Source organism: Oncorhynchus keta, chromosome 1 (assembly GCF_023373465.1).
Source record: "Oncorhynchus keta strain PuntledgeMale-10-30-2019 chromosome 1, Oket_V2, whole genome shotgun sequence".
Taxonomy (NCBI): domain Eukaryota; kingdom Metazoa; phylum Chordata; class Actinopteri; order Salmoniformes; family Salmonidae; genus Oncorhynchus; species Oncorhynchus keta.
In genome coordinates this window covers 27,444,669-27,470,802 of record NC_068421.1, presented here as the reverse complement: position 1 = coordinate 27,470,802, position 26,134 = coordinate 27,444,669, and the positions used below count along the sequence as shown (strand labels likewise).

The window sequence follows — 26,134 nt, the reverse complement described above, 5'->3', positions numbered from 1 at the left end:
CTGCTTCTTGACACACTGCTCGCTTAACCCGGAAGCCAACCGCACCAATGTGTCGTAGGAAACCCAGTCCAACTGGCAACCGAAGTCAGCTTGCAGGAGTCATTAGAGCATGACGGGACAAGGAAATCCCAACCCTCCATAACTTGGATAAACCTGGGCCAATTGTGTCACCTCATGGGTTTCCCGGTCACGGACAGCTGTGATACGGCCTGGGATCCAACCCGGGTCTGTAGTGACGCCTCAAGCACTGCTATACAGTGCCTTAGAACGCTGTTCGACTTGGGAGGCGACTGTTGTCCTTTTCTTCGGGGTGTTAACATAAAACAGTATAACTCACAAATGTTCAATCTATAATAGCCTAGTTATTACCATATGCATAATTTGTTATATATTACAATAATGTATCTGTATCTGTCTGAAACTAAATTGTACTAATTGAACCCAACTACAGTGATGTTCATGGACATGTTTACTAAATGTATCCCTGAATCGAATCACATCATCATGGTTTTTGCCCTTATCATGACTCCAATTGCATCACATTGGGGACCAGCAGTAAACCCTCTTGCATCTCCTGGGGTTCTCTAAAGATACATCATGCTGAGCAATGTTGGGGAAACGTTGTAAAAAAAAACAGTGTCAATAGATACAATTCGTTGTTGTGCTATGGTCATGCCATTTTATTTTGTCCATAATAAAATATTTAGCCTGCAGATCAGTAACTGTATTGTCACCGCCCCTTGAGGGTTTGGTAGGTTTGCTGCTCCATGCGTTTCGATCAAAGCAATGACTGTATATGAATAGGTCAGAGGGAGTTTACAGCGATAGGGCGGAACTGGCTGAATTGGAAGAGGACGGGAGAGAATCCCAACATAAACACAGAGAAATATTGAACATACTTCTACTCTCACTCAAAGAAAAGGCCTCTCCACTCTTCCGACGGTATCAAGGGTGCGGTCGCTTTCAGTTTGGGTGTTTTCGTGGTGTTCCCTGAGAGTCCCTCACATTTCCCCGCCGTATTTGTCACGGAGGGAGGTGGTGGAACGCACAGCCGCCATCTTTGGGATCTGCCTGTAGTACGGGAATCGACAATCTGGGCCCCAGTTACTCCAAGGGTGATTTTAGATTTTAGACAACTCTACACAGCCAATCTAAAGCTACAACTCGGTTGACAACTTCGAAAAACATCAGAAATCAGTGCAAGGAAAATATAATACAGGAAAAAACAAATCCAGTACTCTTCCTGTCCAAAATTGGTTGAACCACACGACATTATCTGCTCCGCTCAAACCATCCAGGCCTGTCGGAAGGGTGAGTTTTAAACTGGCTAGGAATAACTAATAATAGATAGCATCATATGTTTTAACGCCTTAAAATGCAAATGGTACGATGTTAAACAATGCTTGTAACGAAACCCAAAAATGTACTAATACCTACAACACTTGTCATATCACCATATATTGCTTGCACACCACATAAAATACTAAGTTGGCTTCCATGGCTAGCTAGTAACATCAAGTTAGCTACCTCAAGTTCTCGGCTGCTGAGCCAGCCGTAGCATGATTTCACATCGACCACACTACTCCAACGGGGTGTAGGTAACTAGCTACCGGTAACTTCCAATTTGTTGACATTAGTAAACTAACCAACTAACTAGCTGGCTACCTAGCTCAAGTTAACTGCCTTGTCTAGTACAGTGGTAAATGTTTTATCGATTTGATTTTGGGGAGTCAAGATCTTTGAGCGATGTCCTGGCTATAGCTAGCTAGGTACTGTTATGTGTTAGCTATGCCACTACTAGCCTTGACTTGCCAGCGAGCAACCGATATGGTTATGGAGTCAATGGACATTTCACGATGATGAGTTTGGCTTGAACGTGATTCGTCACGTGACAATCTTGCTACTGTACTATCACATTAACGAGGGTACATATGAGGTGTATGTCGTCGCATCTGTTTCAAAGATCAGATGGTAAACAACAGTCTGTTTTGTTTTTATGTTATCTCTTTCTTTGATCCACACGGGGTTTGTTTACAAATGCGGGGTGTTCCAGTCGTTATTCATCATTCATATGAACAGAACACTTCTAAATGCATTTGAATGAGTCTACTATTGATTATTTTTAAGAATAAGACAGCATTTGGCAACAGCTTGCATTAATTACCATCCAGCTGCTATTACGGTAGTTTAGACTATGATTGGATTTGTTAGCTATGTGACATTCATATGCCCCAAGCCATTAACGTTGGCATAAAAGTGCTCCATAAATGATGGCAGGCACGATAAATGAGATGTCCTCCTGGCATATTGATTCATAATTGTAATTTTCCTGTTTCAGCTGTGTGTGTGTGTTTTGGTCAATGAAAATTAAACGAATGAAAATGAAATAAAATGGGTGCTACTTCACCTTGTGAACTGAAACGAGTAGGCTATGTGTTCATACTCATTTCATTTGTTTATGGGTGTCTATTACATAATCATTCAAACAAAGGGGTCAGGTCAATTTAGTTTTCAATTCAGGAAGTACATTTTAATATTGCTAATGGTTTTCTACTGTGACGATTTATAAATTCATGAATTGCATTTCAATTCACTTGAAAAACGGTATAATGCGTAATGCAGAGAGAGATGCACATAGGCCCCATGGATGGACAATAAGGATGGCCTATGTTTTTATCCACACCTTTGCATTGTCAATACCTGAGATGATTGATTAGCCTATCACAGACTACATTACACTTACACAGATAATACAATACAGTTGTTTTCCCCTATAAGAGCTCCAAAGCAAAACCGTTGCTAGGCCTGTATAAGCTATGATAGAAGAGTCTTAATGCCCAAAAAAGTCCCAGCAGTGCCTATAGCTGAGCAAACAGGAAATGCAGTGCAGTGACAGCATGCAGAGAGAGGGGATTCCATCCCTCTCTCTTTGTTGTCCTGTCCGGCTGCATTCTTGCTGCCTCTGTGTGTGTGTGTGTGTGTGTGTGTGTGTGTGTGTGTGTGTGTGTGTGTGTGTGTGTGTGTGTGTGTGTGTGTGTGTGTGTGTGTGTGTGTGTGTGTGTGTGTGTGTGTGTGTGTGTGTGTGTGTGTGTGTAGGGTGTCAGTAGCACGCCGAAGTGTTTCATTAAAGGTATCAGTTACCATCGCTGTCACTACTCTCACGTGCCTCCTGCTGTTCAAAACGTCACCATCATGAGAGAGAGGCTACAACAACAAGGCTCATTCATAAACAACAATGGCAATAAAGAGCCACAGTCGCATGCCGTTAATGAGACCTTATTTCAGGGCTGTGGCTGCGTCTGTGCAGCAGGGTAGTGAGTGAGTCGTCCAGTGTTGCGGGACAAAAGATGTCTGCCTGAGAGACTGGGGTCTGGCTGTGCTGTTCCTCCCAGGCCGAGAGGGAGAGGAACAGTCTTGTGACTCTGGCGTCAGAGAGGGAGAGTGTTGCTCAGTGTGTCTGTGCAGCTGATCATCTGAGCTGGCTGGGCACTGGCAACTTTCTTCAGATAACTAGCTAGCTATCAATAATTACATCATGTTTGAGAGCCAGCAATAAATGACATGTTTATTGAGGCATACAGACAGTGACATGTTGGGTTACTGGTAAAAATATGTTGGTATTACCCCACCAAAAAAATAATTAGGCACTAGTCAATTTTCTGATGTTGTTGAGGAGTGGCTATGTTATTACCACATGTTGGTCTTCCTCAGGCAATGTTAGATTAGGCCTAGTAAAAAACAGTTCAGCTTTTTTATTTGAGAATTGAAAATACCTCTTAAATATGTATTTGAGTCTATTGACTGAGGAAGTGTGTCTGTACTGACCTGTACAGGTCTAACAACTAGCTAGTTTTATGGTATGGATGGTAATGGTGCATCATCTTTTTCTTAGTTATCTACTGTGTTGTAATGTTGGGTTTTCTTTGTGTGAGGTTATCAGCTGCAGTGCTATTTTCTTTGTCTGTGTGCATACCAAAATAGTGGAGCAAGACGGTGTTGGGGGAGAGGCGGAGAGTCACTGTCTATCAGCATGGACACAGCACACTGGCTTTCTTACAGTAGTTGCTGTTTCTATGGAAACAGGAGACTGTGATCTCTTCCGACTTCGTTCGCCAGAATGGACCGAGAGCTATAACTGGCCACTCTCCAGAGCTCAACCTTACATCACTGGCCAGTGTGCCCATCCCTTGCTCCTATTATTAGGCTCTCCTGTGACATCCAGGGACGCTCAGAGGGCCGTGATCCTAGAGTAATTTCTTTCTAATTGTCTGCCTAAAGCAGTCCGTGGTAGAGGTCGACCGATTAATCGGAATGGCCGATTAATTAGGGCCGATTTCAAGTTTTCATAACAATCAGTAAGCTGTATTTTTGGACACCGATTTGCAGATTTGTTTTGTGCAAATAAATTCATTAAAAATCCTACAAAGTGATTTTCTAGATTTCTTTCTTCTAATTCTGTCTGTCATAGTTGAAGTGTACCTATGATGAAAATTACAGGCCTCTCTCATCTTTTTAAGTGGGAGAACTTGCACAATTGGTGGCTGACTAAATACTTTTTGTGCCCCACTGTATATATTTTACACTTTTATTGAACTAGGCAAGTCAGTTAAGAACACATTCTTATTTTCAATGACGGCCTAGGAACGGTGGGTTAACTGCCTTGTTCAGGGGCAGAACGCACAGATTTTTACCTTGTCAGCTCGGGGATTTGTTTTTGCAACCTTCTGGTTACTAGTCCAATGCTCTAACCACCGACCTTACATGGCACTCCACAAGGAGCCTGCGTGGCAGGCTGACTACCTGTTACGCGAGGGCAGCAAGTTTCCAAGGTAAGTTGCAAGCGAGCATTAAACTTATCTTACAAAAAACAATCAATCTTCACATAATCACTAGTTAACTACACATGGTTGATGATATTACTCGTTTATCTAGCGTGTCCTGCGTCTCATATAATCGATGCGGTGCCTGTTAATTTCTCATTGAATCACAGCCTACTTCGACAAACAGGTGATGATTTAACAAGCACATTTGCAAAAAAAGCACTGTCGTTGCACCAATGTACCTAATCATAAACATCAATGCCTTTCTTTAAAATCATATCTAGTTAATATTGCCTGCTAACATTACTTTCTTATAACTAGGGAAATTGTCACTTCTCTTGCGTTCCATGCAAGCAGTATATGCAGCAGTCAGGGTATATGCAGCAGTCAGGGTATATGCAGCAGTCAGGGTATATGCAGCAGTCAGGGTATATGCAGCAGTCAGGGTATATATAGCAGTCAGGGTATATGCAGCAGTCAGGGTATATGCAGCAGTCAGGGTATATGCAGCAGTCAGGGTATATGCAGCAGTCAGGGTATATATAGCAGTCAGGGTATATGCAGCAGTCAGGGTATATGCAGCAGTCAGGGTATATGCAGCAGTCAGGGTATATGCAGCAGTCAGGGTATATGCATCAGTCAGGGTATATGCAGCAGTTTGGGTATATGCAGCAGTCAGGGTATATGCAGCAGTTTGGGTATATGCAGCAGTCAGGGTATATGCAGCAGTTTGGGCCGCCTGGCTCATTGCGAACCTTGTGACCTATTTATTCCTAACAAAGGCCGTAATTAATTTGCCAGAATATTACGTAATTATGACATAGCATTGAAGGTTGTACAATGTAACAGCAATATTTAGACTTAGGGCTGCCATCCGTTAGATAAAATACGTAACAGTTCCGTATTTCACTGAAAGAATAAACGTTTTGTTTTCGAAATGATAGTTTCCGGATTCGACCATTTTAATGACCGAAGGCTCGTATTTCTGTGTGTTATTATGTTATAATTAAGTCTATGATTTGATAGAGCAGTCTGACTGAGCGGTGGTAGGCACCAGCAGGCTTGTAAGCATTCATTCAAACAGCACTTTTGTGTGTTTACCAGCATCTCTTCGCAATACTTCAAGCATTGCGCTGTTTATGACTTCAAGCCTATCAACTCCTGAGATTAGGCTCGTGTAACCGATGTGAAATGGCTAGCTAGTTAGCGGGGTGCGCGTTAATAGCGGTTACATCGGTGACGTCACTCGCTCTGAGACTTGGAGTAGTTATTCCCCTTGCTCTGCAACGGCCGCAGCTTTTGTGGAGCGATGGGTAACGCTGCTTCGAGTGTGGCTGTTTTCGATGTGTTCCTGGTTCGAGCCCAGGTAAGAACGAGGAGAGGGACGAAAGCTAGACTGTTACACTGGCAATACTAAAGTGCCTATAAGAACATCCAATGGTCAAGGTATATGAAATACAAATCGTATAGAGAGAAATAGTCCTATAATAACTACAACCTAAAACTTCTTACCTGGGAATATTGAAGACTCATGAAAGCTGGTGGTTCCTTTTAACATATGTTCTCATGTTCTGAGCAAGCTTTTTTACATGGCACATATTGCACTTTTACTTCCTTCTCCAACACTTTGTTTTTGCATTATTTAAACCAAATTGAACATGTTTCATGATTTATTTGAGGCTAAATTGATTTTATTGATGTATTATATTAAGTTAAAATAAGTGTTCATTCAGTATTGTTGTAATTGTCATTATTACAAATAAATAAAACAATTGGCTTTTTTGGTCCTCCGATAATCGGTATCGGCTTGAAAAATCATAATCGGTTGACCTCTAGTCCGTGGCGTGCATCATATCCGTGGGAGAGAGCACTGGACTGAGTGAAAAAGTTGACAGCACAGCACTGGCGTTTGTTCTTCTTCAATCCATTACTGACACAACTGAATTCTTACACATGATGAAACCCTTGAGACACACTGCACACAACTCTTGTTTCCGCGTGTCTTGGTTCTACTCTACTTCGGGTGTGGTCTGCCACTCTGCACTTCCTCTACCTCATACTCAGCATGATACCTTGCTGTTCTGGTGGGAACAAAGTAAGGAGAAAAAGAATGACATTAACCACGTTTCCATCACAGTTTTTATGCGAGTAAAGTCATACTGTATACATTCGTTTTTTTTACGATAGCTGTCATGGAAACTGGAAGTTTCAGTACAATTTTACGTATGCAGATGGATAATTTGTTCTTTCGACATGGTGGGATCGGTCTGTGTTGGTAAAATTGATTATGCGAGAAATGGCGGCGGAAACGCCTTTTATGCGCAAATATTGATATATTAACCATCATATCCAAGTAAACTTGGAGTCACTCAATGATATGGTGTGTGGGCCTCCCACTACGACTCGGGAAAGCATGCAGCTTATTAGGCTACAGATCGTAACAGTGCGTGGGTAAAATCACCGGGGAAGCCAAGCCCCCCAAAAGTCATATTACAACCTATGTGTTGTGATAATTGAGTTGTTTGCTCTATAACCAGTGGCAGAGTAAATTCAACCACACCTTTGTTTTATCACAAAACCGGATAGTAACCTCTGTCCAGTGAAGTCCACAATGCATATTGCATGTACAGTAACAGACATGACCTACAGCATTGTCAAGGAAGTTAATGTTTACAACATTTTTGGACCACTAAGAGTTGCCGCAAGTCACAAAGAAAACACTATTCCAGAACCATTTCAACTTCAACATTTCAACATCATCAAATCACCTATGCTTCGTCTAATACAGTGACAATTAAAAGATACCAAAAAACGATTTAGTCCAATCAACGTAAGCTAAATATGATGTGGCTGTCCATGGTTAGGATATCTGTGTGTGTTTGCAAGTAGAAAAACATGTGGACTCGCCCTACTTTTTGTTGTTGTTTTTAACCATTATTTAACTTGGCAAGTCAGTTAAGAACAAATTCTTATTTTCAATGACGGCCTATTTTCAATGTCAGTGGTCACTGTGCAATTGCTTGTGTTAGAAGTGCAAAAATGACTAAAGCCAAACCCCATTATATTTTTAAAATACATTTTAGAGCAAGCGCTCTTACGTGATCTGTACCATAATATTGACAGAGTAAGTCTGATTCCTGATGTTGACACTGCCTGGAAATATTTTCATATGAAATTTGTGTCCATTTGTGAAAAGCATGCCCCTGTGAAGAAATGTAGAATCAGTAGAAGGGACACTCCCTGGTTTTCAGATAACTTGGCAGATTTAATTAGAAAGAGAAATATCTCTTGGGTAATATCTCTTGAGACATACAAATGCTCCTGTTGACTGGGTCTCCTTCAGAACGCTAAGAAACAAATGCACAGGATTGATCAGGAAGTCCAAATCGGATTACTATTTAAATGCAGTCACAGAGAATCTAAACAACCCTACCAAGTTCTGGAAGCTAATCAAATCAGTGTCAGGTTCTAATGTATCCTCTGACCTTCCTGACCATTCTAATGAAATGAAAGAACAAGCCGATATTGTAGGGGTTTTTAATAACGGTGGTGCCCAGGCCTCTAATGTAAGCTCGGTTACAGTCAACTATGATATAGGCCCTCATGTGAACCATTTTAACTTTGAGCCTGTTTCTTATACTGGGGTCTGTCTATAAAGCACTAAAGGCAATAGACACTAAAAAGTCTGCACATCCAGACAACCTGGACTCCTACCTCTTAAAGATAGCAGCTGGTATTATTACTGAACCTGTGGCTCACATTTTCAATTTGAGTCTCTTGACCAATTCCATACCCATCATTTGGAAATCAGCTTATGTCCTCCCACTGCTAAAGGGTGGAGATCCCTCAGATGCTAATAACTATTGTCCTCCAAACTCCCTATCCTGGCCAAAGTCTATGAATCCCTAGTGAACTCAGTAAAAAAAACATGTTAATTGAAAATAACATACTGAGTGAGGTTCAGTCTGTCTTTAGATCGGGGCACAGCACCACAGCTGCAGCTATGGCCGTGGCAAACTACATCATTAATGCACTTGATAAAAAGCAACATTGTGCTGCTCTGTTTGTGGATTTGTCAAAGGCCTTTGATTCAGTTGACCATGAATTGTTGCTAGCCAGACTCAGAAACATTGGTCTCAGTGAAGGGGCAGTACATTGGTTTAGGAATTATCATTCTGACAGAAGACAATGTGTATATACTGACAATCACTAGCTTTCTTGAGATTAATAAAGGTGTGCCGCAGGGTTCCATTTTAGCTCCAGTGTTGTTCTCATCCATTTTTATTAATGATTTGGGAAATGGGATGCAGATGATAGTCATATATTCAGATATCAAATCAAATTTTATTTGTCACATACACATGGTTAGCAGATGTTAATGCGAGTGTAGCGAAATGCTTGTGCTTCTAGTTCCGACAATGCAGTAATAACCAGGAAATAACACGTAAAAAAACAAAAAACTGCATAGTTTCCTAGGAACGCGAAGCGAGGCGGCCATCTCTGTCGGCGCCGGAAGTACATGATACAGTCATGGTTCAGGCTGTTGAAGGGCTCTAGACTGCTTTTCAATCAACGCAGGCCTCCCTTTATGGTCTCAAACTGGTCTTGAATGTACAAAAAACTAAATTCATGACCTTTACCAGAGCTAGAACTCGGACAGAGAAGGTTAGCATGGCCACATCTGGTGGCTTATCCGTTGAAAAAGTGTCATCCTACAAATACCTAGGTATTTGGTTGGATGACAAGTTGTTCTTTAAAGTTCATGTGGATAATCTTGTGACAAAGCTTAAATTGAAATGGATTTTTATTTTTGTATTAAGGCTCGCTTCCAGCTTATGGCTAGAAAGAACCTTGTTCAGGCCACTTTTCTCTCTGTAATTTATTATGGTGACTTGTTGTTTTTGCATGCAGCCTCCTCTGTCTTACAGAGACCGGACTCTGTTTATCATGCATACTCCTCCGTCTTACAGAGACCGGACTCTGTTTATCATGCAGCCTCCTCTGTCTTACAGAGACCGGACTCTGTTTATCATGCATCCTCCTCTGTCTTACAGAGACCGGACTCTGTTTATCATGCATCCTCCTCTGTCTTACAGAGACCGGACTCTGTTTATCATGCAGCCTCCTCTGTCTTACAGAGACCGGACTCTGTTTATCATGCAGCCTCCTCCGTCTTACAGAGACCGGACTCTGTTTATCATGCATCCTCCTCTGTCTTACAGAGACCGGACTCTGTTTATCATGCATCCTCCTCTGTCTTACAGAGACTGGACTCTGTTTATCATGCAGCCTCCTCTGTCTTACAGAGACCGGACTCTGTTTATCATGCAGCCTCCTCTGTCTTACAGAGACCGGACTCTGTTTATCATGCATCCTCCTCTGTCTTACAGAGACCGGACTCTGTTTATCATGCAGCCTCCTCTGTCTTACAGAGACCGGACTCTGTTTATCATGCATCCTCCTCTGTCTTACAGAGACCGGACTCTGTTTATCATGCAGCCTCCTCTGTCTTACAGAGACTGGACTCTGTTTATCATGCAGCCTCCTCTGTCTTACAGAGACCGGACTCTGTTTATCATGCATACTCCTCTGTCTTACAGAGACCGGACTCTGTTTATCATGCAACCTCCACCTTCTTACAGAGACCGGACTCTGTTTATCATGCAACCTCCTCCTTCTTACAGAGACCGGACTCTGTTTATCATGCAGCCTCCTCTGTCTTACAGAGACCGTACTCTGTTTATCATGCACCTTTGTGCTTTATTACAGATGCCAAGTCACTCATCCACCATTGCACCTTGTACCAAATTTTAGGTTGGACCTCCCTTTATATGCCCAGAAAGATACATTTGTATTGTATTGGGTAAACTCCCTCTTTAGTCTGGTCTCCTTCACCACCAGCAGTTGCCATACCTGGTCTGCTAGGTGGTTGCTACTTAAAGTCCCCAGGACATGTACAGTATTAGGCAAGACTACCTTCTCTTCTTGTGCACCAGAGGCATGGAATAATCTACAATCCATGCTTCATCTAGATATGTTAGTGCCACTGAATTCATTTAAAATATTGATGAGAGACTCTGTTACTGAGGAGTGTAAATGCTTTTTATTAGGCTGGATCATGTTGTATTGTTGTATGTTTTAATGATGTAATGTATTGATTGTTGCTGCCTTGGCCAGGTCTACCTTAAAAATAGTATCTCGGTCTCAATGGGCTTTTCCTGGTTAAATAAAGGTTCAATCTTTTTTTGACTTTCTATTTATATTTGGTACAGTAAAACTTAAGCGATAAAGTACATTTTGTGAACACTACGTCATCACGCAGATTTTTATCGTCAACAAGAGCAGTGCCTCTTTAGTTATAATGGCAACATGGCCCGAACCTGACTTTGCAGGAAAGTGTTGAAAGTAGGCGTATTCCGAGTTCATGGATGCCCCATCCCCCATGTAGACTTTTCACCGTTAGATAATCACATTAGAAGTCCTGTTCGCTCTCCCTGTCCAGGCTGTTGTATCTTATATGTCCCAGAGAATCAATTTCACCATTCAACCCTCAATATCAGAACTTGATTAATTTTGGGTCCCATGTGGCTCAGTTGGTAGAGCATGGCGCTTGCAATGCCAGGGTTGTGGGTTTGATTCCTACGGGTCAGCAGTACAAAAAAAGTATGACAATTGTAAGCACTCACTACTGGAAATCGCTCGAAATAAGTGCGTCTGCTAAATGACTAAGATGTAAAAAAATATATATATATATTATTCATGTGCTTGCTAAGTGCTATTGTGCTAGTTCTCACTCTCTCCTCTCCATCCCCAAGGTGTGTACACATATGAGGCCGCTGTCCTGCAGATGAGCTGTCGGTGGGGGCTGTCGCGTCGCTGTCGCATATCCAGATAATCCCTGGCCGCGGCGGTGGCAGCACTGGCACGTCCCCCCCTCAGCATGCCCAACACCAGTCGGGCGGGGAGCCTGAAGGACCCCGACGTTGCTGAGCTCTTCTTCAAGGAGGACCCCGAGAAACTGTTCTCAGACCTGCGAGAGATCGGACATGGCAGCTTCGGTGCAGTCTATTTTGTGAGTACTTGGACCCGCCACTCTGCTCAGTAACAGAGCTGGACTTCCATTCAGAACTGTTTAAGGTATAGGGCAAGGTGTTGACTTTTTGTTTTTCTTCAGGCACGAGATGTGCGGACCACTGAGGTGGTGGCCATCAAGAAGATGTCTTACAGTGGAAAACAATCCAACGAGGTAAGAGACAGATTGTGCATCAAATGTCATTGATGTTACACCAATTACCTTTCATAATTATAGTTTTGTTAGTAAGCATCTCTCACTCAATTGCAAATATAATTATTTTCTTCTGAAAAGCTCAAAAATATGTAAATCAGATAATTGTGTGACAATGTCAGCACAGTGGACAAACAATATTATCTACTGATCCCATGATAATTTATTTAATCAGTGGTGTGATGAAACATGTGTTCTCCAGGAAACAATTGCTTCATGTTATAAAGGTTACCCAACTTCAGTGAGTTGACACAGTAGAGGCCTGTTGCTGAAGTTGTTTGCTGTCTCAATATTGGTTTACTGTGAAAAGGCTCATTAGCATGTATTCTAACAAGCCCTAATCCTTCAAGATCCTGTCCTCAGTGGGTTCGGAGCATTAAGACCTACAGTTTTTGTAAGGTTTGGTCTCCAAAGGGATTTGTTGTGTTACTCAGCAGTTTTGAATTAAAACATCTTGCTGGAGATAAGCTTATTTGCTTAAAGCAGTGGAACTGCCATTCAGTGGCCTATTCCCTAGGGTTCAGTCTAAAAACAGTTGATAATTATATTTGAATCTGGCAAAATGACCGGATTGTGTAATTCATTAACCCAAAGAAGTAGAGTGGAACTCAAAGGGAAGTAACTAAAGTTCCATGTAGAACACATAGTTCCAGCCTGCACCTCTGTCCGTAGCAATCTGCAGTTGCTATATCCATTTTTTGACTTATTCATGAATGATATACTTGATTCTTGAAGTATATAACCAATATAACTTAACTAAATACATCAAAAATAAATAAATGCCATCTGAGCTTAGTTCAACAGTATTATCCCATCGGAACCCAAAATATAAGCTTGTTTTACTCCAGTATATGTAAACATTGTAAATGTAAGCAAACACTGTATAGCCTCAACACGCTTAAAACTATAATTGTGATATCGTGGATGGTCAGTCTATAAATTTGAGTGGTTACATTTCTCCAGGCTCATCCCTCAGCTTTTTACCAAAACAAGATGCTGGGAGATTGGTCCTTTTAAAGCTTGTTATGCAAACATGATGTAATTGTTCCACTCTTTTACCTTACAGAAATGGCAAGACATAATCAAGGAGGTGAAGTTTCTGCAGAGAATACAGCACCCAAACAGCATAGAGTATAAAGGATGCTATCTGCGAGAGCACACTGCCTGGGTAAGAGTGTTATCTGAATGGAAAATAATGCTATGATAACAGGGTGAATACTCTGAAACTGTACATTATTTAGCCCAGTATAACACTCTCTCTTTCTGTCTCTGTAGCTGGTGATGGAGTACTGTCTAGGCTCTGCCTCAGATGTCCTGGAAGGTAAGATGGCAGTTTTGAGATTATAAGACGAGTTCTTCTTTGTGGTTTTCCCCATGATTTGCAGCACTTTCATTCTCTCTCTCTCTCTACATCCTCTGTAGTTCATAAGAAACCCTTACAAGAAATGGAAATAGCAGCGATTACCCACGGTGCTCTACAGGGGCTGGCTTACCTTCATTCCCACAACATGATTCACCGGTGAGTCCTCCTCATACCTGTATGTGTGGACGTGCTAGACTGACTTCTTTGTGCCCTAAGGGAGGGAATGTGCCTGTGCCAGTGGAACAAAGCTGTAAGGACATCATCTCTTTCCTCTGTCTGTCTGACAGAGATATCAAGGCAGGGAACGTCTTGCTGACAGAGCCTGGCCAGGTGAAACTTGCAGATTTTGGTTCTGCCTCCATTGTCTCGCCAGCCAACTCTTTTGTGGGGACGCCATATTGGTGAGTTTCAAAATCCCAATGTACGAGAAAAAATAGATTGTGTTTGAAATATAGGGAAGAATTTAGAAATGGGGCACCATCTACAGTCTCATTCAATATTTTCCATCAAATCAAAAGCAGTGTAACGGTCATTAAAATTGGGATGTTTCCTCAGGATGGCCCCAGAGGTAATCCTGGCTATGGACGAAGGTCAGTACGATGGGAAGATCGACATCTGGTCTCTGGGAATAACCTGCATTGAATTAGGTAAACTCTCTCGTCCATGTACTCAACTCTAGACTAGCTCTCCTGTTGTTTTAATGCTCTCCTTCATTCATTCCATATCTTAAACCAATATCTGGTTTTCTTCTTCATACTGGTTTGAATAATACAGAGCCTTCAGAAAGTATTCAGACCCCTTGACTTTTTCCACATTTTGTTTCGTTACAGCCTTATTCTAAAATGGATTTTAAAAAGTGAAAACCGGTTATTAGAAATGTTTTCAAATGTATTCAAAATAAAACATACCTTATTTACATAATTATTCAGACCCTTTGCTATGAGACTCAATTGGGCTCAGGAGCATCCTGTTTCCATTGATCACTTGATTGGAGTCTACCCGTGGTAAATTCAATTGATTGGACATTATTGTGAAAGGCACACACCTGTCTATATAAGGTCCCACAGTTCACAGTGCATGTCAGAGCAAAAACCAAGCCAGGAATTGTCCGTAGAGATCTGTCGAGGAGCAGATCTGGGAAAGAGTATCAAAACATTTCTGCAGCATTGAAGGTCCCCAAGAACACTGTGGCTTAAGTCATTCTTAAATGGAAGAAGTTTGGAACCATCAAGACTCTTCCTAGAGCTGGCCATCCGGCCAAACTGAGCAATCAGGGGAGAAGGGCCTTGGTCAGGAGGTGACCAAGAACCCAATGGTCACTCTGATAGAGCTCTAGAGTTCTTCTGTGGAGATGGGAGAAAGTTCTTGAAGGACAACCATCTCTGAAGCATTCCAACAATCAGGACTTTGTGGTAGAGTGGCCAGAAGGAAGGCATTCCTCAGTAAAAGGCACATGATAGCCCGCTTGGAGTTTGCCAAAAGGCACCTAAAAACTCTCTGATGAAACACATATAGAACTTTTTGGCCTGAATGCCAAGCGTCACGTCTGGAGGAAACTTGGCAGTATCATGCTGTGGGGATGTTTTTCAGTGGTAGGTACTGGGAGACTAGTCAGGATCAAGGGAAAGACGAATGGAGCAAAGTACAGAAAATCTGCTCCAGGACCTCAGGCTGGGGCAACGGTTCACCTTCCAACAGGACAACAACCCTAAGCACACAGCCAATACAACGCAAGAGTGGCTTCAGGACAAGTCTGAATATCCTTGACTTTAACCCGATCGAACATCTCTGGAGAGAATGTAGCAACGCTCCCCATCCAACCTGACAGAGCTTGAGAGGATCTGCAGAGAAGTATGCAAGAAACGTTGTAATTTTATTTTTACCTTTATTTAACTAGGCAAGTCAGTTAAGAACAAATTCTTCTTTTCAATGACAGCCTTGGAACAGTGGGTTAACTGCCTGTTCAGGGGCAGAACGACAGATTTGTACCTTGTCAGCTCGGGGATTTGAACTTGCAACCTTTCGGTTACTAGTCCAATGCTCTAACCACTAGGCTACCCTACCGCACAATACAGGTGTGCCAAGCTTGTAGCGTCATACCCAAGAAGACTTGATGCTGTAATCGCTGCCAAAGGTGCTTCAACGAAGTACTGAGTAAAGGGTCTGAATACTTATGTAAATGTTATATTTCAGTTTATTTTTTATTTTTCTAAGTTAGCAAACATTTCTAAAAAACTGTTTTTGCTTTGTCATTATGGGGTATTGTGTGTAGATTGATGAGGGGAAAAACAATTGTATTCATTTTAGAATAAGGCTGTATGTTGAAAATGGCAATGGGTTTGAATACTTTCCGAAGACACTGTAAATCTTTTGTCTGTCTTCCTATTACTTTAATATGACATCTATCTGTATTCCTCCTTGTTATGTTTAGTTAGTGGATCTTGGTAAGCTATTGTTTTCTCTAATCTCTTTGTTTCTAGCTGAGAGAAAACCTCCACTGTTCAATATGAATGCGATGAGTGCCTTATATCACATAGCACAGAATGAAAGCCCCACACTGCAGTCAAGTGAATGGTACGTCATGTAGCTTCATCAGAGTTGACTTATTATCTAGGAGAAGGCATTTGTCCACTTAAAGTGTGTCATGGTGGGAACGAAACTAACTCTTCCTTCTTGTCCCCATCTCTCAATTCAGGACGGATTACTTCCGAAACTTTGTAGATTCTTGCCTTCAGAAATTCCCCCAAGACAGGCCCAACTCGGAGGTACTGTTAAAGGTAAGATCTCTCAGATATCTTGTATATGATGATCTACCAGTGCCAAAATGTATAGATACATATCTAGCTGGCTCTGTTGACTTGATTTTGAGTGAATGTTAAATAAATAAATGAACGTGAATCATACCCACCCTCAACTGAAAAGAAAATGGTTGGCCCCTCTGCCTCCCTCTCTTTCTCAGCATGCGTTTGTGCAGCGGGAGAGGCCCGACTCTGTCCTGATGGACCTGATCCTGAGGACCAAGGTTGCAGTGCGGGAGCTGGACAACCTGCAGTACCGCAAGATGAAGAAGATCCTCTTCCAGGAGGCTCACAACGGCCCTGCAGCCGAGGCACAGGACGGAGACGAGGAGGTCAGTCGCCCAATGCGGCTCTGCTCTCCTGTGGATCTTAGTTTGAGATTAGCATGGTTTATACCAGAACCATTGTAGTCTTTGAAAACACCCTAAGTAGGCTAGAAATAATAATGATAATATTTAATTTGTAAATGCGCATTTCCCACACTCAATGTACATGAGGTAGAAAACAGCACACAAACAACATTCAGCAAGAAGTTAAAAAAAACGGACCACAACACATTAAATCATTACCTACTAATACAACATATAGACTTGAAGCAGATTTAGTTGTGTTTTATTAAACAAGGAAAGAGTTTAATAGTAGTTTCTCTAAATGCACTATAATTAGGTTAAGGGAGGCCTGGTGGGGAGGCCTGTTTCTCTCAACATTCAGTTGTTCCTGTTTATCCTCTGCTCATAACCTGCTATAGTTGACACACTGTGATTCAAAAAGTATTTCACTCACTTGTGTCTTGCTGTTGTTATGGCGTTGTCCCCAGGAACCGGAGCAGAGTGGCAGGACAGGCACAGTGAGCAGCGTTGGCAGTAACCAGTCTATCCCCAGTATGTCGATCAGCGCCAGCTCCCAGAGCAGCTCTGTCAACAGCCTGACCGACGCCGGAGATGACAAGAGCGAACTGGACATGATGGAGGGAGACCACACGGTCATGTCCAACAGCTCCGTCATTCACCTCAAACCGGTGGGTAGAGATGATCTTGGAGCTGGACCTGCAGAATAACTGTACACTGCCTTAATTATATTGAAATACACAACATAGTGATTATAGTGTTTCCTAGTGCCTTTTACAGATGATTTTGAAGCATTTCTTTCTGCTGTTGAAGTACTGCGTTGTATTTGTTTCCTCAGGAGGAGGAGACGACTTATCGTGAAGAGTCGGAACCTAACAGCCGGCCGCTCACTGAGCCCCAGTCTCCCCCTGCTCACACTCCACGGCCAAAACACCACCGCAACCGCGAGCACTTTGCCACAATACGCACAGCCTCCCTGGTAAGAGCACATCGAGCCATAGAAATACAATGGTACTGTAGTTAACATGATTTAAAATTGACCCTTAAAGTGCAGTCAAAAACGTGATTTTTCAGTGTTTTATATACATTTCCAAACTGAGGTTGGAATAATACTGTGAAATTGGGATAATGATTATAATGCCCTTTTAGTTGTATGAAAAGACTGCCAGAAATGTCAGCCTGTTTTGGTGGGATGGAGTTTTGGCCTGCCTGGTGACATAACCAGGCGGTAAATTAGTTAATGGACCAATAAGAAAGAGAGTTTCAAACCTCTGCCATTAACAGCTAGTATTCAGTTTCCCACCCCCCACTCAGACCCACTCAGGGTGTCAAATTGGGAGGGCCTGTTGTCCGTACCTCTGGCAGTCTCTATGGGGGTGCCACAGGGTTCAATTCTCGGGCCGACTCTTTTCTCTGTATATATCAAATTATATATATTCTGAATACATCTGGCCCTTCTTTGGAAACTGTGTTAACAAACCTCCAAACGAGCTTCAATGCCATACAACACTCCTTCCGTGGCCTTCAACTGCTCTTAAATGCTAGTAAAAACTGCATTCCTGCTTTTCAACCGATCGCTGCCCGCATCTGCCCGACTAGCATCACTATTCTGGACGGTTCTGACTTAGAATATGTGGACAATTATAAATACCTAGGTGTTTGGTGAGACAGTGAACACTCCTTCCAGATTCACAAGTATCTCAAATTCAAAATGAAATCTAGAATCGGCTTCCTATTTCGCAACGAAGCCTCCTTCACTCATGCTGCCAAACATAACCTCGTAAAACGGACTATCCTACCGATCCTTGACTTTGGCGATGTCATTTACAAAATAGCCTCCAACACTCTACTCAGCAAATTGGATGTAGTCTATCACAGTGCCATCTGTTTTGTAACCAAAGCCCTATATACTACCCACCACTGCGACCTGTATGCTCTCATTGGCTGGTCCTCGCTACATATTCGTCGCCAGACCTACTGGCTTCAAGTCATCTATAAGTCTTTGCTAGGTAAAGCCCCGCCTTATCTCAGCTCACTGGTCACCATAGCAACACCCACCCGTAGCACACGCTCCAGCAGGTATATGTCACTGGTCATCCCCAAAGCCAACACCCCCTTTGGCTGCCTTTCTTTCCATTTCCCTGCTGCCAATGACTGGAACGAATTGCCAAAATCACTGAAGCTGAAGTCTTATATCTCCCTCACTAACTTTAAGCATCAGCTGTCAGAGCAGATTACTGATCACTGCACTTGTACACAGCCCATCTGTAAATAGCCCACCCAACTACACCATCCCCATATTGTTATTTTTTTTATTTTTTGTATTCCAGTATCTCTACTTGCACATCATCATCTGCACATCTATCACTCCAGTGTTAATGTTAAATTGTAATTATTTCACCACTATGGCCTTTTTATTGCCTTACCTGCCTAATCTTACTACATTTGCACACACTGTATATAGATTCTATTGTGTTATTGACTGTACGTTTGTTTATCCCACGTGTAACTCTGTGTTGTTGTTTTTGTCGACCTGCTTTGTTTTATCTTGGCCAGGTAGCAGTTGTAAATGAGAACTTGTTCTCAACTGGCCTTCCTGGTTAAATAAAGGTGAAATAACAAAAAGAGAAGACCACTCCCAGACAGTCCTAGCTACATTTTGCTTGATAAATTGCTCTTTGCTAAAAAGGTTTTGGTTTCTTTTTGAGCATTTGAATTTAAAACAGGTACTTAATTGTTACCCAGAAATGATTTGATATTGAGAAAAAAACAGTTGCATTGGGCCTTTAAGTGTCTGCTCCTGTAGGAGAATATAAGCAGAGTGCAGAGTTCTGTGATAAGCCTTATGTTTCCCCAAGGTGACCCGTCAGATGAAGGAGCACGAGCAGGACAGTGAGCTGAGAGAGCAGATGTCAGGCTATAAGAGGATGAGGAGGCAGCACCAGAAGCAGCTGATGGCCCTGGAGAACAAGGTGAAGGCTGAGATGGACGAACACCGGCTCCGTTTGGACAAAGAGCTGGAGAACCAGAGGAACAGCTTTGCCCAGGAGATGGAGAAACTCATTAAGAAGCACCAGGCCGCCATGGAGAAAGATGTACAGTCGTTTTCTCTCCATACTTACTCCATCATTCATACTGTCTAGATTCTACTGCTGTTCCCTAGGTCACTGTTAAAAGTTATTGTTTTAAATTAAGTTTTGGGGGCGTTTTCAAATGTTGATTTTGTGTGTCTGCAGGCAAAGACCTTTACTAATGATGAGAAGAAGTTCCAGCAGCACATCCAGAGCCAGCAGAAGAAAGAGCTCAACAGCTTCCTAGAGTCCCAGAAACGAGAGTACAAACTCCGCAAGGAGCAGCTCAAAGAGGTAGAGAATCACACGCGGTCATACAGATGAACGGTCACATTTTATACACAGTATACAAGGCATCAAACATTGCTATATCATTTGAAGAAAAAACACATGACACGCACAAATGTTTGCCAACATGATCCTCTCAGCATGTCAGACAGACTCACAGAAAGACAAACCTTTACAGAAAATGTGCAAATATGGACAGCAAGCTCCTATTTACAATTTCTTAAAGTGCCAATCTGCAGTTGAAACGATAACAAAGCATACTACCCGCCACTGATCTGGTTAAAGGTTGAGGGATGGGGCTGGAGAAAGTGTAACCACACTCAAATTCATAGACAGATCTATGAATGCAAGGAGTGAGCATCCATGATATCAAAATGATAATTTTAAGCATGTTTTGAGGTTATACAGTTTTGAGGTTATTACATTTACTTTGTTTACAAACATTGGTAAAAAGCTTATATTTTGGCTTTTGATGGGGTACAACAGTTGAACTAAGCTCATGTTCGAGAATGAATGGGTTTATATCATTCATTTAGAAGTCTAAAAATGGATGTAGTAACTGCAGATTTCCCCTTTTAATCTCTGTCCTTGTTCTTCCCCCAGGAGTTGAATGAGAACCAGTCGACCCCTAAGAAGGAGAAGCAGGAGTGGCTGTCCAAGCAGAAGGAGAACTTCCAGCACTTCCAGGCTGAGGAGGAGGCCAACCTGCTGAGGAGACAGAGACACTACCTGGAGCTGGAGTGTCGACGCTTCAAGAGGAGGATCCTCATCGCTCGCCACAACGTGGAGCAGGACCTAGTGAGAGAGGTTAGCTGTAATCACTCAGCTCTCCTCATTCATACAGTCTCTTGTTTCTCTCTCACTCTCCTCAAACAGGGCCCACTTTCCTGTTCTCGGGCTTTGTTTTGTAACCATGGCTCAGCCGTGGGTTCTGCTCATTTTCCTACTTCCATGTGTTTTGTAACCATACCTTTACCCTGTGTGACCTCATTCTCTGGTTGTCATACTGCCCTTTCTCTTAAAGAATGCAGTTTTCTCCTAACCTGTATGGTTGTTCCTCCCTGCCTGTCCGTCTGTGTGTAGGAGCTGAATAAGCGTCAGACGCAGAAGGACCTGGAGCATGCCATGCTGCTGCGGCACCATGAGTCCATGCAGGAGCTGGAGTTCCGCCAGGTCAACACCATCCAGAAGATGAGGGCTGAGCTGATCCGCCTGCAGCACCAGACAGAACTCACCAACCAGCAGGAGTACAACAAGAGAAGGGAGAGAGAGCTCCGGCGCAAACACGTCATGGAGGTCCGACAGCAGCCCAAGAGCCTCAAGGTGAACACACACATACCAACACACACAATTCCCATAAACCGTTGTTGTTTTGTGTTACCGTTAATGGCCTTAATGTAGGGACCTGACCCCTCACTGTTCTGTTTGTCCTCTCTCCTCTATCCCAGTCCAAAGAGCTCCAGACCTGACCCCTCACTGTTCTGTTGTCCTTTCTTCCTCCCTCCTCTATCCCAGTCCAAAGAGCTCCAGACCTGAACCCTCACTGTTCTGTTGTCCTCTCTTCCTCCCTCCTCTAACCCAGTCCAAAGAGCTCCAGACCTGACCCCTCACTGTTCTGTTGTCCTCTCTTCCTCCCTCCTCTATCCCAGTCCAAAGAGCTCCAAACCTGACCCCTCACTGTTCTGTTGTCCTCTCTTCCTCCCTCCTCTATCCCAGTCCAAAGAGCTCCAGACCTGACCCCTCACTGTTCTGTTGTCCTCTCTTCCTCCCTCCTCTATCCCAGTCCAAAGAGCTCCAGACCTGACCCCTCACTGTTCTGTTGTCCTCTCTTCCTCCCTCCTCTATCCCAGTCCAAAGAGCTCCAGACCTGACCCCTCACTGTTCTTTGTCCTCTCTTCCTCCTCCCTCTGTCCCAGTCCAAAGAGCTCCAGATTAAGAAACAGTTCCAAGACACATGTAAGATCCAGACCAGACAGTTCAAGGCCTTGAGAAACCACCTACTGGAGAGCACACCAAAGTCTGACCACAAGGCTGTCCTGAAGCGTCTAAAGGAGGAGCAGACCCGCAAGCTGGCCATCCTGGCTGAGCAGTACGACCACTCTATCAATGAGATGCTCTCCACACAGGCTGTGAGTCACACAGGGGTTTTAAAAACACTGCAGGAGAGGGGATGCTTTTCTAAAAAGCTGACTACTGATGATAGGCATTTTTGAATTTGCAGGGTGCCAAATTCAAAACAACAGAAATCTCCTAATTAAAATTCCTCAAACATACTAGTATTTGACACCATTTTAAAGATAAACTTGTTGTAAATCCAGCCACAGTGTCCGATTTCAAAAAGGCTTTACGACGAAAGCACACAAAACGATTATGTCAGGTCAGCACCTGCAAAAACTCAACCTACCCAGTTGTGGCCCACTTTTTGGAAGCGAACCACTCGATTTTGTCCCTACGTTAAATCGGCATTGAACACATCACCCTCCCTAGGAGAGGGGGTGACCTCGACGATTTATTGTTAAAACAAGAAGCTGCCTGAATCTTTAATTTAAAGACCCTTGGTCCCTTCGGTCTCAGCGTAGACCAGGATCTGAAGACATTCTTGTGATTTTGCTGTTCATTGTAAATGTTTGTAGGCTTATGTAGCCAAATTGTCTATGATCGTATACTATCATTTGTTTTTTATATGTTCTATTTATATCTGTAAATGAACCAATGATATCAAGCCACACCCGACCATGATTAGACACCTGTATCTGTCCTTTGACACTATATAAACTAGTGACCTGCAGTTTTTCATTATACCCTGAGGAAGACAGCTTGTCTGTCCAAACATTGGTTATTCAATTATTTCATCTGAGCTCCTAGTTTGCGGATCTCCTTTTTTTGTTGAAGTAGATAAAGGGCCTTATTGCCAAAATCCCTTAACATTGTACTGACCCCCCTGTCTGGCTCCCCTCTCGTCTCTAGCTGCGTTTGGATGAGGCTCAGGAGGCTCAGTGCCAGGTGCTGAGGATGCAGCTGCAGCAGGAGCTGGAGCTACTCAACGCCTACCAGAGCAAGATCAAGATGCAGACGGACGCCCAGCACGACCGTGAGCGGAAGGACCTGGAGCAGAGAGTGTCCCTCCGGAGGGCCCTACTGGAGCAGAAGGTCTGATCTTCCATACTGGGAATATATATATATTTTTAACATGAGTTGCGTCTCAATTTGCACCCTATTCCCTGTATAGTGCACTGTGGTCAAATGTAGGGCACTTTTAAGTGGATAGGGTGCCATTTGGGATGCATGTGCCATTTGGGATGTAGGTTGCCATTTGGGATGCAGGGTTGCCATTTGGGATGCAGTGTGCCATTTGGGATGCAGGGTTGCCATTTGGGATGTAGGTTGCCATTTGGGATGCAGTGTGCCATTTGGGATGCTATGTGCCATTTGGGATGCAGGGTTGCCATTTGGGATGCAAGGTTGCCATTTGGGATGTAGGTTGCCATTTCGGATGCAGGGTTGCCATTTGGGATGCAGTGTGCCATTTGGGATGCAGGGTTGCCATTTGGGATGTAGGTTGCCATTTGGGATGTAGGTTGCCATTTGGGATGCAGTGTGCCATTTGGGATGCAGGGTTGCCATTTGGGATGCAGTGTGCCATTTGGGATGCTATGTGCCATTTGGGATGCAGGGTTGCCATTTGGGATGCAGTGTGCCATTTGGGATGCTATGTGCCATTTGGGATGCAGTGTGCCATTTGGGATGCTATGTGCCATTTGGGATGCAGTGTGCCATTTGGGATGCAGGGTTGCCATTTGGGATGCAGTGTGCCATTTGGGATGCTATGTGCCATTTGGGATGCAGTGTGCCATTTGGGATGCTATGTGCCATTTGGGATGCAGTGTGCCATTTGGGATGCAGTGTGCCATTTGGGATGCAGGGTTGCCATTTGGGATGCAGGGTTGCCATTTGGGATGCAGTGTGCCAATTGGGATGCAGTGTGCCATTTGGGATGTAGGTTGCCATTTGGGATGTAGGGTGCCATTTGGGATGTAGGTTGCCATTTGGGATGTAGGGTGCCATTTGGGATGCAGTGTGCCATTTGGGATGCAGTGTGCCATTTGGGATGTAGGGTGCCATTTGGGATGTAGGGTGCCATTTGGGATGTAGTGTGCCATTTGGGATGCTGTGTGCCATTTGGGATGCAGTGTGTCATTTGGGATGCAGTGTGTCATTTGGGATGCAGTGTGCCATTTGGGATGCAGTGTGTTATTTGGGATGCAGTGTGCCATTTGGGATGCAGTGTGCCATTTGGGATGTAGGTTGCCATTTGGGATGTAGGTTGCCATTTGGGATGTAGGTTGCCATTTGGGATGTAGGGTGCCATTTGGGATGTAGGGTGCCATTTGGGATGCAGTGTGCCATTTGGGATGCAGTGTGCCATTTGGGATGTAGGGTGCCATTTGGGATGCAGTGTGCCATTTGGGATGTAGGGTGCCATTTGGGATGTAGGGTGCCATTTGGGATGCAGTGGCAAAAAGTCTCAGTTGACATTTGGGCTTTATTTAGTTTCAAGCTCCAGAGTTTGCTGTTATTATTGATAAACCAGTGCAATATTGAAATGAACATATTATAGTACTGAGCAGCTGTGTGTATCTTCAGATTGAGGAGGAGATGCTGGCTCTTCAGAATGAGCGTTCGGAGAGGATCCGTAGCCTGCTGGAGCGCCAGGCCAGGGAGATCGAAGCGTTCGACTCGGAGAGCATGCGTCTAGGCTTCAACAACATGGTGCTGTCCAACCTCTCCCCAGAGGCCTTTAGCCACAGCTTCCCCGGGGCCCCAGGCAGCTGGGCCCACCCCCAGACACAGCACCACTCTGGGGGCTCCTCTCAAGGGCTACACTGGGGCAGTGGAGGGTCAGGGCACCAAGGCAGCCATCACCACTACCACTCTGGTCAGGGAGGGTCCCCCATGCAGCAAGCCTGGGGCCAAGGCATGCAGGGAGGCGGGTGTCCTCAGCCGTGGGGCCACCCCTCGGCAGGGCCCCTGGGGGCCAGAGGCAGTGGAGGAGTGCAGAACAGCCCCCAGGCACTGAGCAGGACAGCCTCAGGGGGGCGCAGTGAGCAGGCTATGAGCAGGAGCACCAGTGTCAACTCTCAGATATCCAATGGGTCTCACCTGTCCTACACATAGACTCCCAGCCCAGCACCAGAGTCAGAGTAGGGCGCTGCAGAGTGGGACAGCATGGGCTGAGCTCTGCTACACCTCCACCTCCCCTCTCTCCTATCCCTCGTTCCTCTCCTGTCCTGTGTACAGATGTGGATGCGTGTGGAAATAAATGTTGCTCAGGTCAAAAGGGCTGAAAGAGGCACACCCCCTCTACACAGCAGTTTATTAGCACACATACAGATCAGTTGTTCTGTTTCTATTGAAACCATTCAGTGTCAACACTTAATACTTCCTCTGTTCTTTATTTTACAGTTCTCTCACTTAGAAATCATTTTCATGTACATATATGTGCCACTGCCCCCCTTCCACCACTGAGACCACTGTCAAAAAGCCTTTTGACATCTGCTAACTGCTTTTTTTTTTTAAATATGTAGTGACTATTAATCACAGCAAGCTAAGACAGCCCATGAAATTCCCCTGCTCCAAATTTGATAATACATTGGCCCATCTATCCAGTTACTTGATTTTTAAATATTTTTTTTTCTCCTTATGCCAGCCTGTTTTTATGGTTATTTTAAATAGCTGAGATTGTTTCTCTTTCCAAATCAGAAGAATGATTTGCATTCTAAAATATTTTAACAGGGAGAGATTTAAAGAACTGCACAGATACCGTATAGAGCTTGACAATACCTGAAACAAATTCAAGTTGGTTTGAAATGATCATTTAGGTTGGTTTGAAATTATCATTTAGGTTTGAGGATGTGAGGGACACTGGGACACAATGTTGTTGGCTTGTATTATGGTCAGCTTCCATTAAACTGGCTTTAAACAGGGTTTTGTAGAATTAGTCAAATTATGTTGAACTTTTCTTATTTGTCTATTTTTTATATTAAGAAAGAAAATATTTTTAGGGGAATTGCAGCTGGTAAGAGCAAGATATGTTTTTTTTTAGCAGAGGTTATATCATTGACGTAGGATTTTTGTTGTGAAATTCAGTTACACTTGCCATTT

The 26,134-nt window shown here is 43.5% G+C and overlaps 1 protein-coding gene across 1 annotated transcript; it reads left to right on the top strand.

Annotated features, from left to right (window-relative positions):
- Nucleotides 1-717: 717 nt before the first annotated feature.
- On the top strand, nucleotides 718-25,542 carry LOC118362429 (serine/threonine-protein kinase TAO1). The gene is made up of 20 exons (XM_035742793.2): nucleotides 718-1,311; nucleotides 11,636-11,892; nucleotides 11,995-12,066; nucleotides 13,172-13,273; nucleotides 13,381-13,426; nucleotides 13,528-13,624; nucleotides 13,756-13,869; nucleotides 14,024-14,115; nucleotides 15,949-16,042; nucleotides 16,164-16,245; nucleotides 16,428-16,598; nucleotides 17,084-17,284; nucleotides 17,452-17,592; nucleotides 19,472-19,708; nucleotides 19,850-19,978; nucleotides 20,576-20,779; nucleotides 21,056-21,295; nucleotides 21,889-22,101; nucleotides 22,940-23,122; nucleotides 24,617-25,542. The coding sequence occupies exons 2-20, from the start codon at nucleotides 11,761-11,763 to the stop codon at nucleotides 25,145-25,147; spliced, it is 3,081 nt and encodes a 1,026-aa protein (XP_035598686.1). The 5' UTR covers nucleotides 718-1,311; nucleotides 11,636-11,760; the 3' UTR covers nucleotides 25,148-25,542.
- Nucleotides 25,543-26,134: the final 592 nt, after the last annotated feature.